The 16,880-nt window shown below is 38.7% G+C and overlaps 1 protein-coding gene across 1 annotated transcript in view; it reads left to right on the top strand.

Moving 5' to 3' along the window:
* The first annotated feature begins 27 nt into the window (after positions 1-27).
* THBS4 (thrombospondin 4) overlaps positions 28-16,880 on the top strand; it is a 98,105-nt gene continuing 81,252 nt past the window's right edge. Inside the window, exons 1-2 of the mRNA XM_074384317.1 lie at positions 28-133; positions 7,816-7,909. Coding sequence (XP_074240418.1) covers positions 7,852-7,909 — 58 coding nt within the window. The 5' untranslated portion in view covers positions 28-133; positions 7,816-7,851. The remainder of the gene's footprint in view (positions 134-7,815; positions 7,910-16,880) is intronic.

Raw genomic sequence — 16,880 nt, 5'->3', positions numbered from 1 at the left:
CGGAAGTACTTTGCCGCCTAATTTCCGGCACGTGGAAAGGCGGGGGCGTGGCGAAGGGAGAGAAGGGCAAATTGAGGGAAGAGAACGACTGGAGGGATTAAAAAGCACTCTTAGGAGCAGCTTGGCCTAAAGGGTAAGAGTCCTGAGCCTTAAGTCAGACAGCCCCATCAGTAATTCTTCAAATATTAATATTTATTAGATCCCTAGAGTGTTCCAAAACCTTTGAACATTCAATCTGTGTGAGGCCTAAATTAATGTGTTTGTAAAATAGGGATGACATAGTATTTACAGGATTGTGGTGTTTAAAATGACATGGAGGGGAAGAACTTGGCACAAAGGAGGCACTCAGTAATTGTTCAACCCCTCTCCCATATATGTGGCCTCTGCCTGCCTTTCCATCACAATCTCAGTTCTCACCCTAGTGTTCACTGGCACCACCCTGCTTAAAAGTTAACACTATTCCTGAACATTGTCAGGTAAATTCTGCCTACCTTCAGTGCTGCTTCTTTAATCTGAAATATCTTTCTTCCCCATGCAACTGCTCCCTCGAAAATGAGCTTAACTCACCTTCCCTGTGATGCATTTACAAAGTTAGGATCTCTGGGTTCCTGCAGCCCCTTGTGCATACTTAATAGCTTCTCTCTCTAGCTACAGACCTTTTGTCTTTCACAGAAGAGGGCTAGTTTCAGAGGTGTGGGACCTGTGCTGTCACACAAGGCTCCGTTCTTAAAACGGCTCCTCATTTGGCTGATGCTCTTCCATCACTGTCTTGAAATTCTTAAGTTTTGACAGGGGGCTCTATTTTTATTTTGGACTGGGCCCAGCAAATCATCAAGCCAGTCATGTCAGTGGGCCTAATGAGCACAAACTAAATGTTTCTTAACATTAAACCTGACAATTTCTCAGAAAAACTATTAAAGAGGAAATTTGGGTCTTGGAAATGCTATGATCCAAGCAAATGACTGGGTCTCAGAGTTAGAACTTTGATGCTGTGTCTTTTTCCTAGAAGATGCAGTAGTCCTTCTGGGATACCCTCCCAGTCATGCCTCTGAGTTCTTTCCTTTTCTCTATCCCACGGAGATGGTTGGGTCTCTTTAAACAACTAAAACTGAAAAGAAACCTCTACAACTTTTCGTAAAATTATTCAACAGATATTTGCTAGGCACTCCCTTACTGTTTACATAGTCATCTAAATTACCCTGCCAGCCTGCTAAAGTCTTTTTTACATGTTTCAAAAACAAGGGTTCTTAGAAATGAGAGATAAGTCAGAGATGAAAGTTCATTAATAATAACTGTGTAACTGGGAAATGCTTCACATATGTACCATTAAAACTATCGAAACATTTATTGAGCAGCTCCTATGTCTAAGACATTATAAGGCTCTGGAACAATACAGAGATACATAAAATATGAATGCTGTCCTCAGGAGTTTACAGTTCACAAAGGAGACATACACACAGCAAGATGTAACAAGTCAGATAATCATGAGTGGGTTTAGAAATAGAAGTAAAATGCTACAGAAACACAAAGGAGGGACAGTGCATCCTCTGTGTGATCAGTGGAGACTGTCTGTTGAGTCTTCAATATAAAGAAAGTAATTCAACTTTCAGATTCAAGTAATGGAACCTCCCTGTTTTGAGCATTAAAAATGCCAAGACATAGACTGACAAAGGTAAGGCAGGGGAAAATTCCTAAACTGTAAAGCACAGAGTCCATATACTACAATGAGGCATTTAAAACAGTCATACAGAAAGAATGTGGATTTCCTGAGTCTTGTTTGTAGCAGGACTGAGAGAAGTAGATGAACATTCTTAGTGGACACATAACACAATTACTCAGTTTGGCCTTCTCCTATACTGCTGCTGCTACATACAGTGATTTCATTTGCATTAAAGAGAAATTAAATCTCTTCCCTTAGTGTTAAATTAAGACAGAATAGCATGTCATTGCATCTGATGAAAGAATCCTTACACACAGGTTTATTAGTGCATAGTTAATAGCAATCTTTTATTGCTGCAGTTCCTCCCAAGAGTCTGTATCTGTTAGATTGAATTTTAAAACTCTAACATAGCTGATTGCACAAACAGCCTGAATACTGTTCCAGAGAACCGCACAGAAAACTGAAACCTTCAGAAATTATGCCTGGTATGGGTAGTTGGCTCCTGTGCGTTTTCCTGGCTGCTAAAGAGTATTGTTCAGAGTTCATCAAAATCATAATTTCAGATTCCTACTGGGAAGAATACTATCTGCAAGACATCCATGTATGTGTGGGATGACCTGAGTCACAGCTTTATAATGAGTATCCCAGACAATGTTTTCCCCCAAAAAGAAATCTTATTTTTCAAAAGATGATCATTAAAATGGTTTTATTTGATGATAGTCATCTGAATTCAGGCACTCTGACCTTGGCATCCATTCCTGTCCTTCGTGTGTTTCTTAACTTGGGAGCCATGGTGCAAGGTTTGTTGGGCTTTTTTTGTCTGGATGATTAAGAATCTGGGAAATGGTGCTGTTGGGAAAGATGAAAGATTTGTGACAAGTGATAGTGCAGTATTTGGTCCCATATGGGAAAATTGTAGAGTCTTAAATATTCCTTTGAACTTGAAGATTCTGTAATTCGTGTTCAGATATAAAATCCTTAAGGAGAAAAAAGAACAAACACTGAATACAAGTCAGGAGAGCTAAGTTCTTGACTTGGCCTCTGATTAGCCATATTCACTTGAGCCCATCATTTTACATTGATTCCTCTGCTTGTTCATTTATAAAGCAAAAGTTCTTTTATCTCTGAGACCCTATCATTTTATGTGTAATGAACATTTAATAATTTCGGACATTTATGGAGCAATATCTAAATGCTAGAAGTTGTTTCAAGTATCTAACATAACTTACTTGATCTCCATAATAACTCCATGACACAGGTACCTTCCTAAGGTTAACTAACATCTTTGTGTCCCTCCTTGAAAATAGAAGAAAATATCGGTACTCATATAGCCAGTAGCTGGTAGAATCGGGATTTGAAACTTGGCAGTTTTGGTTCAGTTTATACTATTAACCACTGTGTCATATTGCCTCATGTAGCCTCCTAAGTAGTCCGTTAAAAAGCCCAATTTCACTCAAAGTGAAGATATCAATGCCATGATATTACGGTTATTACTTATGTAAATAATATTTATTTAGTATTATACCATTAAACAAATTCATTAAGCAGCTTCTGTATGCCTTGCATACCGCAAGGCTGTCAGGGAATAAAAACTCATGTTCATGGCTGGGCACGGTGGCTCACACCTGTAATCCCAGCACTTTGGGAGGCCAAGGTGGGCAGATCACAAGGTGAGGAGTTTGAGACCAGCCTAGCCAATGTGGTCAAACTCCATCTCTACTAAAAATACAAAAAATTAGCCAGGCATGGTGGTGCATACTTATAATCCCAGCTGCTCAGGAGGATGAGACAGGAGAATTGCTTGAACCCAGGGAGCAGAGGTTATAGTGAGCAGAGATCACACCGTTGCACTCCAGCCTGGGTGCCAGAGCAAGATTCCATCTCAAAAACAAAAACAAAACTCATGTTTGCCTGTAATCCTAGCACTTTGGGAGGAGGATCACTTGAGCCCAGGAGTTCAAGACAAGCTTGGGCAACATGATGAACCCTTGTCTCAACAAAAACAACAAAAATTAGCTGAGTATGATGGTGTGTGCCTATAGTCTCAGCTACTCGGGAGTCTGAGGTAAGAAGATCACTTGAGCCCAGGAGGAGAAGATTGCAGTTAGCTGTAATTGAAGAAACTTATTTTCGAGCTTTAAGAGGCACAGTTGATGAAACAAGGCCCACATATTGAACTAACTAGAGACTATTAGGAAGTACCATTCAAGAATACAAGTCTAATATGATTTTAGACAAAGGCCTTAATGTAGTGCAATGCTTGGCAAAGGCCTAATGAAAGAAGTTAAGATGCTAGCTGATCTTGAAGGGTGGGTACATTGCATTTAGACTGGCAGAGGGTAAGGCATTGCCTGTGGGCTGTGCTACATGAGTGAAGGCATAGAAATGGGACTGACCATGGCAAGGAATCTGAAGATGAATAAATGAATGCTAGATTTGGTTATAAGCTGGAAGCTGCTCAGGGAGTGTATTGACTAACTTGAGAACCAGAATTGGAAGACATGGGAATTTGTAGTTTTGAGAAAGTAAAGAAGACAAGTCCAAATACGATGTTAGTGAGTTTACATAGTCAAGGATGGGAGGTAGACAGCCATTGATACATGGACATTATAAGAAGAAGCATTTTATAAACCCATAAACTGTATTAAACAAAGTAAAAATATGGTAGCAAAGAGAAAATGCTGCCGAATATTATTGGAGGAAAGTCACTTGACACCCTTCCACTGAACATGTTTTATAGAGGAGGTTGTTAGAAATCCAGTGGCCAGGGATTACTGGAGAAAAAGGTATAAACAATAAGGACAGGTGTAAGAGCATGCGGAATAGGAAAGATAAAGGAAGAAGAGAAATGGGACAGGAGTAAAAGGCTCAAGAAAGATTTGAAAGAGACGAGAGGGTGAAACTACACACAAATGAAGACAAAATTGGCTGTTAGTGAGTAAAAGCCTGAAGATGCTAGAGAGAAGGATGGGATCCTAGGAATTGCCCCAAGAGTTGAGGCTGAGATCTGGAGCTTGAGCAGCGGGGCTGGCATTGAAAATGAGAGACATGCTTTCTTGCTGACACTGGAGGAAATTTCAAGGGGAACTGTGGGATACTGAGTACATCAAATCAGTTACCTTCAAATTTCCTTATTACATTATCAAAAGTGCCTGAGATAAAGAGATTGGGGCTTTAAAAAGACAACTGGCCACAGTGGCTCAAACCTGTAATTCCCAACACTTTGGGAGGCCAAGGCAGGCAGACCACTTGAGAAACACTTGAGGTCAGGAGTTCCAGACCAGTTTGGCCAACATGGTGAAAAATGGTCTCTACTAACACAAACAAACAAAACAAAACAAAAAACAAAATTAACTGGACATGGTGGCACGTGCCTGTAATCCCAGCTACTCAGGAGGCTGAGGCAGGAGAACCACTTGAACCCAGATGGCAGAGGTTGCAGTGAGCTGAGATCGTGCCACTCCACTTCAACCTGGGTGATAGACTGACTCTGTCTCAAAAAAAAAAGACAGGGAACAATTTAGACACTATATTTGGGGTTAGTAAAAAGTAAATGGAAGCATTGCTGACAGTGGTAAAGGTCAAATGTAAATTAATATTAAGGAGATAAATCAAAGGAGAGCTATGGGCAGGCTAATGGTTAGATGCCTCTTCAAACAGATACTCTTTAAATATTCGTTCAGTTTTTTAAATGGAAATGAAGTTGGCCCCAGAATGTAACAAGATCAATTTATATTTTAACAATTATGTTAAAAGTTTTATTTGGAAATCTGGATTTTAGTATCACTTAAAAGTTGGTCCTGAGGATGACAGAAAAGGGATGGGACCATAGGAGTTGCCCCAGCAATTGAAAAAGGTTGAACTCTGTGGCTTCAGCATGATGGGGGCTCAGCCATCCTGACAGCTAGTTAAATTTGTACAGTTGTGTGGCTTCCTGTACCGGAATCATAAAAAGCCCACTTCACGTATTCCTTTGATAGCTATGTGAAGGTGATCAGGCAGTGATACGTACTGATAGGGAATTTATTTTGCTCCTCCAGTATAGTCAACCTGCAGTCTTTTGTATGAAAAAGAATTATATGAAACAAAAAATGATAATATCATCTGACACGGTGCTCAATTTTTGTTGAGGAAATTGGACAATTATACTTAAAAAGTGAGGTTGGTAAAGGGTCCTAGTTGGAAATATGGACCTTATAACGGAAGTAAATAGTGGAAATAATGGAAGCCTTATTTCTAGGCTTCACTCAAAGTGGTAAAATGTAATATACCAATAGACTGTGATGTTATATATGTATATCGTAATACTGAGAGTAACCACTAAGAGAACTATACAAGTGATATCCTCAAAAATACTAAATAAATCCAAAAAAAATTTTTTTAAGTCCAAGTAACCCACAAGAAGGCAAGGGGCCAGGAGGGGAGTGCTAGGGTGGTGGTAGAGAGGTAGTCAGAGAAATGAGAAGTTGAGAATAAACAGAAAACAGGCAAAGAAATGGCAGGCTTAAATCCTAAAATACCAAGACTTATTCTAAATGTAAAATTGATCTCAATACAGCAATTAAAAGACATAAATTGGCAGACTGGATAAAAAAAACCTAAGCCAAATAGATACTGTCCATCAGAAACTTCCTCCAAACATGACACTGGTAGATGGAACCTGAAAGGATGGAAAAGTTATGCTATTGCAAACATTGATCAGGAATAAAAACAGTAGTATGTGTATATGCTGAGATAGATAGATAGATAGATAGATAGATACCAGATCAAGTAGACTTCAGAGAAAAGAAAATTACTAGGGACAAGAAGGACACTACATAATGATAAATGGATCAGTCCGCAAGAAGACATGTTAATCCCAAATGTGTGGACCAAACAACAGTGCTTCAAAATACATGAAGCAAAAACTGGTGGAGGTGAAAGAAGAAATACACCAATCCATAATTATAACTATAACATATAAGCTATAGTTATACATGACACTCAGCAATTGATAGAACTACTGGACAAAAAATAAGCAAAGATATAGGTGAATTAAACGACAGGATCTAATAGACATTTATAAAATGCTGCACCTAACAACAGAACATACATTATTTTTAAGAGCCTATATAACATTCACCAAAGTAGTCTATTATGAGTCATGAAGCAAACCTCAACCGAAGTTTTTAATGAAATCATACAGAATATATTACTTGACTGTGCTAGAATTAAACTAGAAATCAATAACAGAAAGACAACCGTAAACTCTCCAAAAACTTGGAAATTAAACACATACTTCTAAGTAATCAGTGGATCAGAGAGGAAGTGTCAACAGAAAAGAAATATATACAATTGATAATAAAAATACAACATATTCTGTTAAGAGAATGACAAGGAGCCACAGACTGGGAGAAAAAATTTGCGAAACATATCCGTTAAAGAACTTGAGTCCAAAATATACAAAGAATTCTTAAAACTAACAACAAGAAAACAACCCAATTTAAAAATAAGAAAAAGAGGTAAAGAAACACCTCACCAAAGAGAGATATTCATGGAAATAAACATATGAAAATAAACACTCTGGCCTTGTTTAGCTGAAGAAAAGAAAATAGGCTCAATATTATTTGTCATTAGGGAATTACAATTTAAAACAACAAAGATACCAATATACACCTATTAGAATGGCTGAAATTTAAAAACTGACAACACTAACTACTTTGCAAGGATATGGAGCAATAGGAACTCTCATTCATTGCTGGTAGGAATGCAAAGCTTTGCAAGACAATTTGACAGTATCTTCCAAAGCTAATCATTGTCTTGCCATAGACTGTGAGTTCATTTCCCCTGTCAAAAACTTATGCTGAAATCCTAACCTCCCAGTACCTGTGAATGTGAATTTGGAAATAGGGTCTTTGCAGATATAATCAAGTTAAGATAAAGTCATACTGGATTAGTATGGGCTCCAAATCCATTGATTGGTGACTGATACGGTTGGGATTTGTGTCCCTGCCCAAATCATATGTCAAATTGTACTCCCCAGTGTTGGAGGAGGGGCCTAGTGGGAGGTGATTGGATCAAGGAGGAATTCTCCCCTTGCTATTCTCATGGCAGTGAGTTCTCGTGAGTCCTGGTGGTTTGAACGTGTCCCCTTCTCTCTCTTCCTCCTGCTCCAGCTGTCGGACGTGCCTGCTTTCCCTTCACCTTCCGCCATGATTGACAGTTTCCTGAGGCCTCCTCAGCCGTGTTTCCTGTACAGCCTATGGAACTGTGAGCCAATTAAACCTCTTTTCTTCTTAAATTACCCAGTTTCAGGTATTCCTTTATAGCAGTGCAATTACGGCCTAATACGGTGACCTTATAAGGAAAAAGAGACATAGAGACACAGACATAGACACAGACCCAAAATTGGTGAGATCTGAAGGAACTCTGTGGTTTGTACCAATGTCATTTTCCTGGTTTTAATATCATACAGTAGTTACAGTAGATGTTACAATTGGGGAAAACATCCCTGTACATTTATTTTACAACTTCCTGTGAGTCTATACTTAATTGAAACTAGATGTTTTTAAAAAGAATTAAAGGTAATGTAATGGCATGTGATGCAAAAAAATGGGCATATGAAATATCCAGAACATTCAACCAGATGGCAACTAAAACTGTGGACCATCTTCCTTCATGGAACTTTGTGTTTTGGACATCTTTTCATCAGCAAGACCTTGCCATTTAAATGTTTTCTGAGAAGTGGTGCTGAGCTATGTTCAGTGGCCACATGGCTGTCTAGAGTAAGTAACAATGAATAAGGATGCACAGCCAGGATTAAAGGTGCTCTCCAGGAAATCATCTCAGTACTGGGTAACCTTCCTATACCACTGGGATTCAGTCAACCTTGGAAATCACTGGAATCCTCAATATGATCTACAAACAATGCAACATTCTCTATTTTGGCTGAAGATACATTTCAAAGTGTTCTTTAAGAAAAAAAGAGCAATGTATTAAAATGGTTTGTTTGATTATATATAGCTCTCATTTCCATCCTAGGGATGGGACAATAAGGCTATTGTGAATAAGCATATTTATATGCCTTTTTTTCTGCTTGTTGGCATGGATAATCAAGTGACCTTCAGCTTTCATTCAAGGTTAACCATAGCACTGAAATAAATATACATACACATGCGCACGCGCACACACACACACACACACACGCACGCACACACATATATATTTTTTTTGCTGAATCCATTGTTCTTACAGCCATATTACTAAAATTAAGGGGCTATGGCATAACACAAATTACTATAATTCTAAACCCACTGACAGAGTTTATAGCTTATTCATTTTTTATACTATCCCTGTGAGGAATAATTGTATCAAGCTTTATTTGTTTATGCCAAACAGGAAAAAACAGATATATTTATTCATATTTCCTCCCCTGGATTAGCCAAGTATACTAGGGAGCAAAACATATTAAATTCACATGCCTCCTTTTTTTATGATAATAATTGAAAAGTTATAGATATGATCCCATTATCTGAAATGTTTATAAATGAGTATATAAAATGGTCTTAGTTATTTTCAGAACTTAAGTCATTATATGTATTGGTTAATTTATAGGGAGTTATATTACTTTTCCAGACTAATAGGCTACCATCGATAATGAAGAACAAATAAATCCTGTCTTGTGAAATGCTGCCATCTTAAAATTTGCCTAAGGAAAGATTCATTATTGGAGGATTCTTTGCTTTATACATAAATTGCTTTAAACAGCACACTCTCCTAGTATTTAAAAATAGTCCACATACAAGAATTCTCTCAATCCACGATCATATCAGTTGTGTAAAATGAGATATATCTGGTCTGATACCTCAATTTATGGAACTTCCTCTTGAAATGTCAACCATCATTCACATCAGTGCTTTAAATACCACCTAAGCAGGCTAAAAGAAATTAGTGTACATTTTGAGTAATGGAAGTGACTTTGGAAGAGAAAATAACAGGGTCCAATGAGTCTGAAATGGTGTTTACAGCTGAGTGTTGCTCATAGCTTTTGGAAGTGTCTTGCTTCCCCTATTCATCAAGGTGCTGAGGCAACATTAAAATCAACCTAGGAAGTATACTGAGTAGGTATATGTGAGAATGGCATATATGTTACCTTATTGATAAAATATTTCAGTTTGTAAATTATTATTAATTTATATTACTGTACTTACACCATGATTGCCCCTGCATAAAGCTGCACACTCATTTTCTACTTCAAATGCAGGGACTAATTCTTATATCCCCCACAGCATTTAATAGGCACATAATAGATGCTTATAGCTGATGGACACAAAACATATTCAGTTATTAAAAGAATAGAACTTTTATTGCTTCTTCAGTTTCAAATGTCTCGAAGTTAGCCTTTTCTTTTTACCACAAAGCCCACCACTTTTTACGGTGGTTTCCTGTCTTCCATTGCATTTCCTTCTCCCACGTCTACCCAGTAACTGGAGCCTCCCTCCTTTTACTGACCCCTGACTACAAGGCATTTCCATCTTTTGGCTTCCCAATATGTCATGCCTTCTGTTATCGCCACCACAGCCTTCCACTCCCCAGCTCTCGTTTCCAGCCTAGGAATGGGACAATAAGTCTATTGTGAATAAGTATAATTTATATGCCTTTTTTTCTGTTTGTTGGCATGGATAATCAAGTGACCTTCAACTTTCATTCAAGGTTAACCATAGCACTGAAAACCAAAAGGATAAGAGGAGAGTGAGCAAATCAAGTCCAGAGAGGTATATTTCCAGTGCGAAACAGTGACTCAGTATGAATACCCAGGAATGAGGCTTCCAAGAAAGCATATGTGTGTGTGCTGGTGAGGGGAGGAAGGGTTACAAGCAGGAATTGTGGTAGAAGCTTCCTGAGGCCAAAGGAGATATTTCCAGAGGGTCTCTATTCTAAAGAAAAGATTCTCTCTCTTTTCTCTGTTTGTTTGTTTTTTTTTTTTTTTATGTGCAGAAGTCTTCATTATGCATTTGGGCCTGTTTTAAAAACAGCATAGTTTTAGATTTATTCTTCAAGATAACTTGTACCTATGGACATGGTCAACAACTTATAAAAATTAAGGGAGACTGGTTGACTGAATAAAACTCACCTGGTCCATGAGCATCTTCTGTTTATTTGGATTTCATAAGCCAAATGTTGTCTTAAAATTGGCAAATATAATTACAATTTTGTTGAACGTACTTTTCTCCAGAAAATGTTATGAGTACAAAAATGACATCTAGAGGTGACTGTCAATAGATCTTTTCTTTGCACATACTACATGTTTGTTGCCATGTTGTAGAAATATTTTAGGAAAAGTTTGGGTAACAGAACTAGCAGTGACATTTATTGAATTCTTCCTCACAATAACTAAAGGCATAGTATTATACTTGTTTTGCAGATATAAACCTCTCAATCCAACTAATATTTATTGAGTTTACTAAATGCTGCCACCAGTGATACCAAGATCAATCAATGTAGCTGTTGTTACTGAACGGCATATATGGGGAGATAAACACAGTGACATCCACTCTGTGTGGTGAGTGCTGTTGGGGATCAGTTAAGGGTTATGAGGTTATAGAAGAGGGATCATTCACCCATCTGCAGAGGGCTTGGGGATGAAACAGTCAGGAAAGCACTCCTGGAGGAGGTGTACCAGGGGAGATGTTCCAGACAGAAAGCAGCTGAAGTAAAGACATGAAATAGAGCAGTAGTATATTGTGGTCTGAGAATTCAGCATTTCAGGAGGGGACAGTGAGTGGTAGATAATGATTAGAAATAAGACTACAGACACAGGCAGAGGCCTTTTTAGCCACACTACGAATTTGGAGTTGGAGGCACCAAGAGTAAGTATCTTGTTTCAAAACGTGATTACATGAGGATTTTTACCCAGTTCTGTCTCCAAAGCCATGATTTTTACATTAAACCACATTTACTTAATAGACATTCTTCAAATTAACCATTTACCAAAGATGTAAATAAATTATGAGAAAAAAAGAATACTATTTAGAAAATACTTAAAAGCATTGTTTGGAAAAAGCCAGTGTAATATCTCTGTTTTCAATTTGAACTTTGAGTCTAATGATTAGACATTTTCTAGTCTCATATTTTATACCATACCATGTACTCTGTTTTTGTTAACTATCATTGATAGTGAAATGGCAAACTGACCAGCATCTAATACTGGGGTTACGCTGGTGGGTACTCCACAACAGGCATTTGTTCTTGGGGCATCCAACCATTACCTCCAGTAGCTGCCAGACAAAAATGTGAATCCAAAGCCAGACTGCTTCAAGGGCACCTCTACCAAGACACATCTGCTGGGCCTGATGAAAGCAGAGGTTTCTCCCAGTCCTAGCATTGGAGATTGACATACCCTCAATGGATGTCAGGGGAGACCCACTCACTAAGGATGACTGTCCTGCCCCTAACCCATTAGCATGTCCCAAAAAGAAACAGGAGACCAAAGACCTTTGCCTTGTATAATAGTCATGCTGCCTCAGAAAAGCTGGGAAGTCCCCTCTCAGTGACCCCATGCTCTATGCTAATGTGAACGATGTTCATGCTTTTTCATCAGATCTTTTAAATAGAAAGGGTAAAGACAAAGTCAACTATAATCACTTGGTGCAGAGCAGAGTGCAGAGAGAGAGAACATTTCATATTCAAGAAGAAGTTGTCCAGGCAGTAAATTTCACTGTGGTGAGTCCTGTAATTGGAGATAGGAGAGAAACACTGGACAGCTGAGGAAACTCCAGAAGGTGAAAAAAAAAAAAAAAAAAAAAAAGGAAAACCTAAGAACAAAATAAAAGAGCCTAAACTTTACACAGAATCAGAAAAAGACTTCTGAACAAAATAGCACTGATGGTGCTGGGAAGATTGCTTAGTACATACCCCCTACAGCAAGAAGTAGGTAGAGGAACTGTTATTTCAATGAAAGTTTATTTGAAAGGAAAAAAAAATTTTGTCTTTGTCTTTAAAATTTTAACAAATTCCCTGATTCTTAACCAAACAGGGAATATAATTTTTTTCACTAAGAACAATCATGCTTTCTTAAAATTCCATATGATGGTCCGTTACAGGTGAGTGTGTCACAAGTAGAGTATTGTGGTTAATTCCTGGGATGGAGAGGGATTAGGGGAATCGATGTTATCAGGAGAGGGATCTAGAAGAGTCTCAGTAATTTGCAGTTTGAATACTGCAAACATTAGTTGAGTAGTAGGAACTAATGTTTCTTGAGTTATTCCTTACACCTTTATAAATGCCTAAATACTACAAACACTTCATAAACTTTTAAAAGTGAATTGGAGGTTCAGGCAATATTTAGAGAAACGAGAGGGAGCAAGAAAGAGATCAGAGGAGCCGAGGATGAGAGGAAGAGGAGAAATAAGCAGGGAGAGAGAAAAAGAGAAGGAATGGTTTTGAACCTAGTGAACTTTTGGAAGAGTTAGGTTAAAGATCACACCATGCTATTTGCCCTATCGATTCTTGCCCTGATTGAATAGTTCTCTACCCATTTCTCACCAAATGGTTCAAGCAGCTGCCATTGGTATTCTCATCTCTACAACCCAGCCACAAAACAGCTCCAACCAACATAAAGCAGTTCTTCCAGCGGGGAAAAAAAAAAAAAGAAGAAAAGAGCAACTGCAATTCCCTCAAGAAGAAAAGTAAAAACAATGAGTATGTAGGTGTGAATGAACCTAAAGCAGCTCTAAATTACTCCCCTTTGGGGACAGAAGCAGATGCCTTTGCCAAATTCAAAATGAAATCCTATGTCCCTGCAGACCCCTTTCTTGTGTTACTATATAATTTACACGCAAGTTGTCTGCATAGGTAATCGTCCTCTTTAGCATCTGGCATTTATCATCAAAAGCAGCTTGTTGAGAGGTTCTGGAGAAGCTCTTCATGTATCCTGGGATTTAAAGATTCTTCTACAGGTCTGTTTCTTTAAAAGCTAAAAGTGCAGCTCAGCACAGCAAGGAGGTGGTAGGAAGTAGTAGGGAGGGTCACTCATACTTGGGAGGCCCCTAATGTGGCCTGCGTGATTCAGGGCCAGAGAGGTGAAGATAAAGGGAACTAAGCATTACAGCTAAAAAAGCTCAGAAAATCCATTCAGATTCTTCAGTTTCCACATGTGACTGTAGCTTTTGCAGGGAACCCAGCCACCATAACTGAGCTGAAACCGGAAGCCAGGTTTTTTCAAGTGTCATTCAGGGTTGACTTAGGGTGTTGAGTTTTTCCCCCAAAATGGAGAAAATGGAAAATTTTAGATGATCCATGTTAGAGGGATGATGAATATATGTAAACGATATTGTTCAGATTCTGTGAATGGGACCAGCAGCACGTCGGACTAGCCTGGGAAAGTCAGGTTTCTGCCTTCCAGGTAGGCGCTTCCACATGTTGGTGACATGAAACATCTCTCTGTGTTCATTCTGGAGATGGAGTCTGGGTCCCGCAGACTCAGAGCTTTGCAGGACAGTAGGGTAGCTAACCCCTTGCTTCTCATCTGCTATAGTCTTCCCGCCACTCTGGTTCACGGGTTTGATTTAGAAATTCAGAAAAGACTGGAAGTGAACAATTAGATGAAAGATTAGAGAAGTGTTCACCCACTGGGGCAAAGCCACAACTTTTAGTATTATTTAGTTCTTATTATTCTAAATTTCAAATAGTTTTTTATTCTTTCACTTACCGTGTGTAACTTTCGCTTTTCACTTACACATAGCAAGTTAAAGAATATAAAACTATTTATTTATTTTTATTTTATTTTATTTTATGAGACAAAGTCTTGCTCTGTCACCCAGGGTGAAGTACAGTGGCACAATCTTGGCTCACTGCAACCTCCACCTTTTGGGTTCAAGTGTGTCTCCTGCCTCAGCCTCCTGAGTAGCTGGGATTACAGGCACCCACCACCATGCCTGGCTAATTTTTGTATTTTTAGTAGAGATGGGGTTTCTCCATGTTGCCCAGGCTGGTCTCAAACTCCTGACCTTAGGTGATCCACCCATCTTGGCCTCCCAAAGTCCTGGGATTATAGGCATGGGCTACCAGACCCAGACCAAAAAAAAATAAAATAAAATTTAGAATAATAAGAGCTCAGAAGATGACAGTAACTAAACAAAGTTCACATGGAGAAGTTGCTTTTGATATACTTTGGGACAGGGTGAGTTTTCCTTATTGTTTTTCTTAGCTCCTTTTATGAGTGTTTATTTTAGTGCCTTAATGCTACTGAACAGAAAATTCAGAAAACATTGTAAATGTCTTCATTTTTACTATAATATTCTCCAGCTTTTCATATATTGGCAGAAAGAAATAGATTATGGATTTCTCAAGGTTTTAGCAGCTTGTTATTTCCATGTGTAATACAAATTAGTATAGTTAAAGGTTAATTTCATTAGCAAATTTGCAGTTATCTGAATTAAGTGTACTTCAAATTTAATTTACAAGACCTGAAAAGTTGTGAATAAGTTAATTCATTTCTAATGTATTTTAATATACCCAAACCACAAAGTATCTTGAACTTTGTAAAAAGAGTGTGAACAGAGGAATTAGCACTAGATGTGAATTCTAGAGAATTGGGGTCCAGGCCCTGCCATGTATTGGCCTGAGCAGTTCATTTAACGTCCCTGAGTCTCGGTGTCCTGTTTTGTATAAAAGGGACCTGATCCCTCTTCTCCCTGGCTGGCAGAGCACTGTGAGACTCTGGAGAAATGACATATGTTAGAGACATTTATAACCTGGAACATGGTACACAGTATGTTTTGTTTGTGGCATTGTTTTTAAAGTAAAGCATGTATTATAGTTTTCCTGAAAAGTAATGATTTTCAGAAAAGGAACTGGGAAATTATTTTACCCTCACGGTTATAAAATATGGAGGTTTTCTTCTTCCAGATTGGTCAACTTCCCTCTTGATATGGTTTGGCTTTGTGTCCCTACCCAGATCTCATCTTGAATTGTACTCCCATAATTCCCACATGCTGTAGGAGGGACCTGGTGGGAGATCATTGAATCATGGAAGCGGTTTCCTTCATACCGTTCTCGTGGTAGTAAATAAGTCTCTCAAGATCTGATGGTTTTATCAGGGGTTTCCGCTTTTGTGTCTTCCTCATTCTCTCTTTGCCTGCTGCCATCCGTGTAAGACAGGACTTCCTCCTCCTTGCTTCCACCATGACTGTGAGGCTTCCCCAGCCACGTGTAACTGTAAGTCCAATTAAACCTCTTTCTATTGTAAATTGCCCAGTCTCAGGTATGTCTAGCAGCAGCACGAAAATGGACTGATACATCTCTGCTCTAGTTCTTTTTGGAACTAGACCTCTTCCCTTTGGTTGTCTTGCCACTCACTGTCAGATTGGACACTTCCCTGCACTGGGCCTCAACATCTCCCTGCTGGCAGTCCCACAGGAGTAAAAATGTCTGAAGAGGGAATGTCCCAGAAAGGGAGTCTCAACCATTGCAAGAGCTGGTTTAGAATAAAGGGGGCAGGGTAGATGATGAATGATTACTTAATGGGTACAATGTGTATTATTCCAGTGATGGATACTCTAAAAGCCCTGACTTTACCAATATGCAATCTATGCATGTTAACAAAATTACACTTGTACCCCATATATTTATGTAAATAAACAGGAATTTTTCAAACGAATAAAGGGATATACTGTTCATTAATTTAATAAACATTTATTGAGCACCAACTATGTGTCAGGCACTCTTGTAGATGCCTGGAGTGCATAAATGAACAAAGTGGACAAAAATTCCTTCCTTTCTAGAGTTTACACTCAAGAATATGAGACCAAGAATATAAAGTCTCAGAAGGATCAGAGAGAAGGAAGAGTGGATGATGCCCAGTGAACAACAGGATAAAGCTTAGGAGTGTTCATCCTCATTCATAATTCCATAGCCCATGAATGTGCAGACACAGACTTGACCATAATGTGACTAAATGCTAACAGACAGTAATTACATTTATTTTTTCATCATGAATTTCACAGACATGTACAATAGCATGGTTAAAAGAACTAAATTAATTTTGTGGTAGTAATTTTTTCCAACTCTCTGATATTTTGTGTCAGCTCCTACGTGTCTCAGCCATGCCCCTCTGTGGTCTGCAGGCCTTAAAAGGGCAGCCTTTGTGTTGCCCAAAGCCAGCACAGTGACGCTTCGTGCAGGGGCATCTCTGTGCCTCCTGGAATTCGTCTGCCACATGAAGCTAGGTGGCTGGTGTTCA

This window comes from Saimiri boliviensis, chromosome 1, assembly GCF_048565385.1.
Source record: "Saimiri boliviensis isolate mSaiBol1 chromosome 1, mSaiBol1.pri, whole genome shotgun sequence".
NCBI lineage: Eukaryota > Metazoa > Chordata > Mammalia > Primates > Cebidae > Saimiri > Saimiri boliviensis.
The sequence above is the reverse complement of the archived record's forward strand: the minus strand, read 5'-3'. Positions and strand labels throughout refer to the sequence as shown.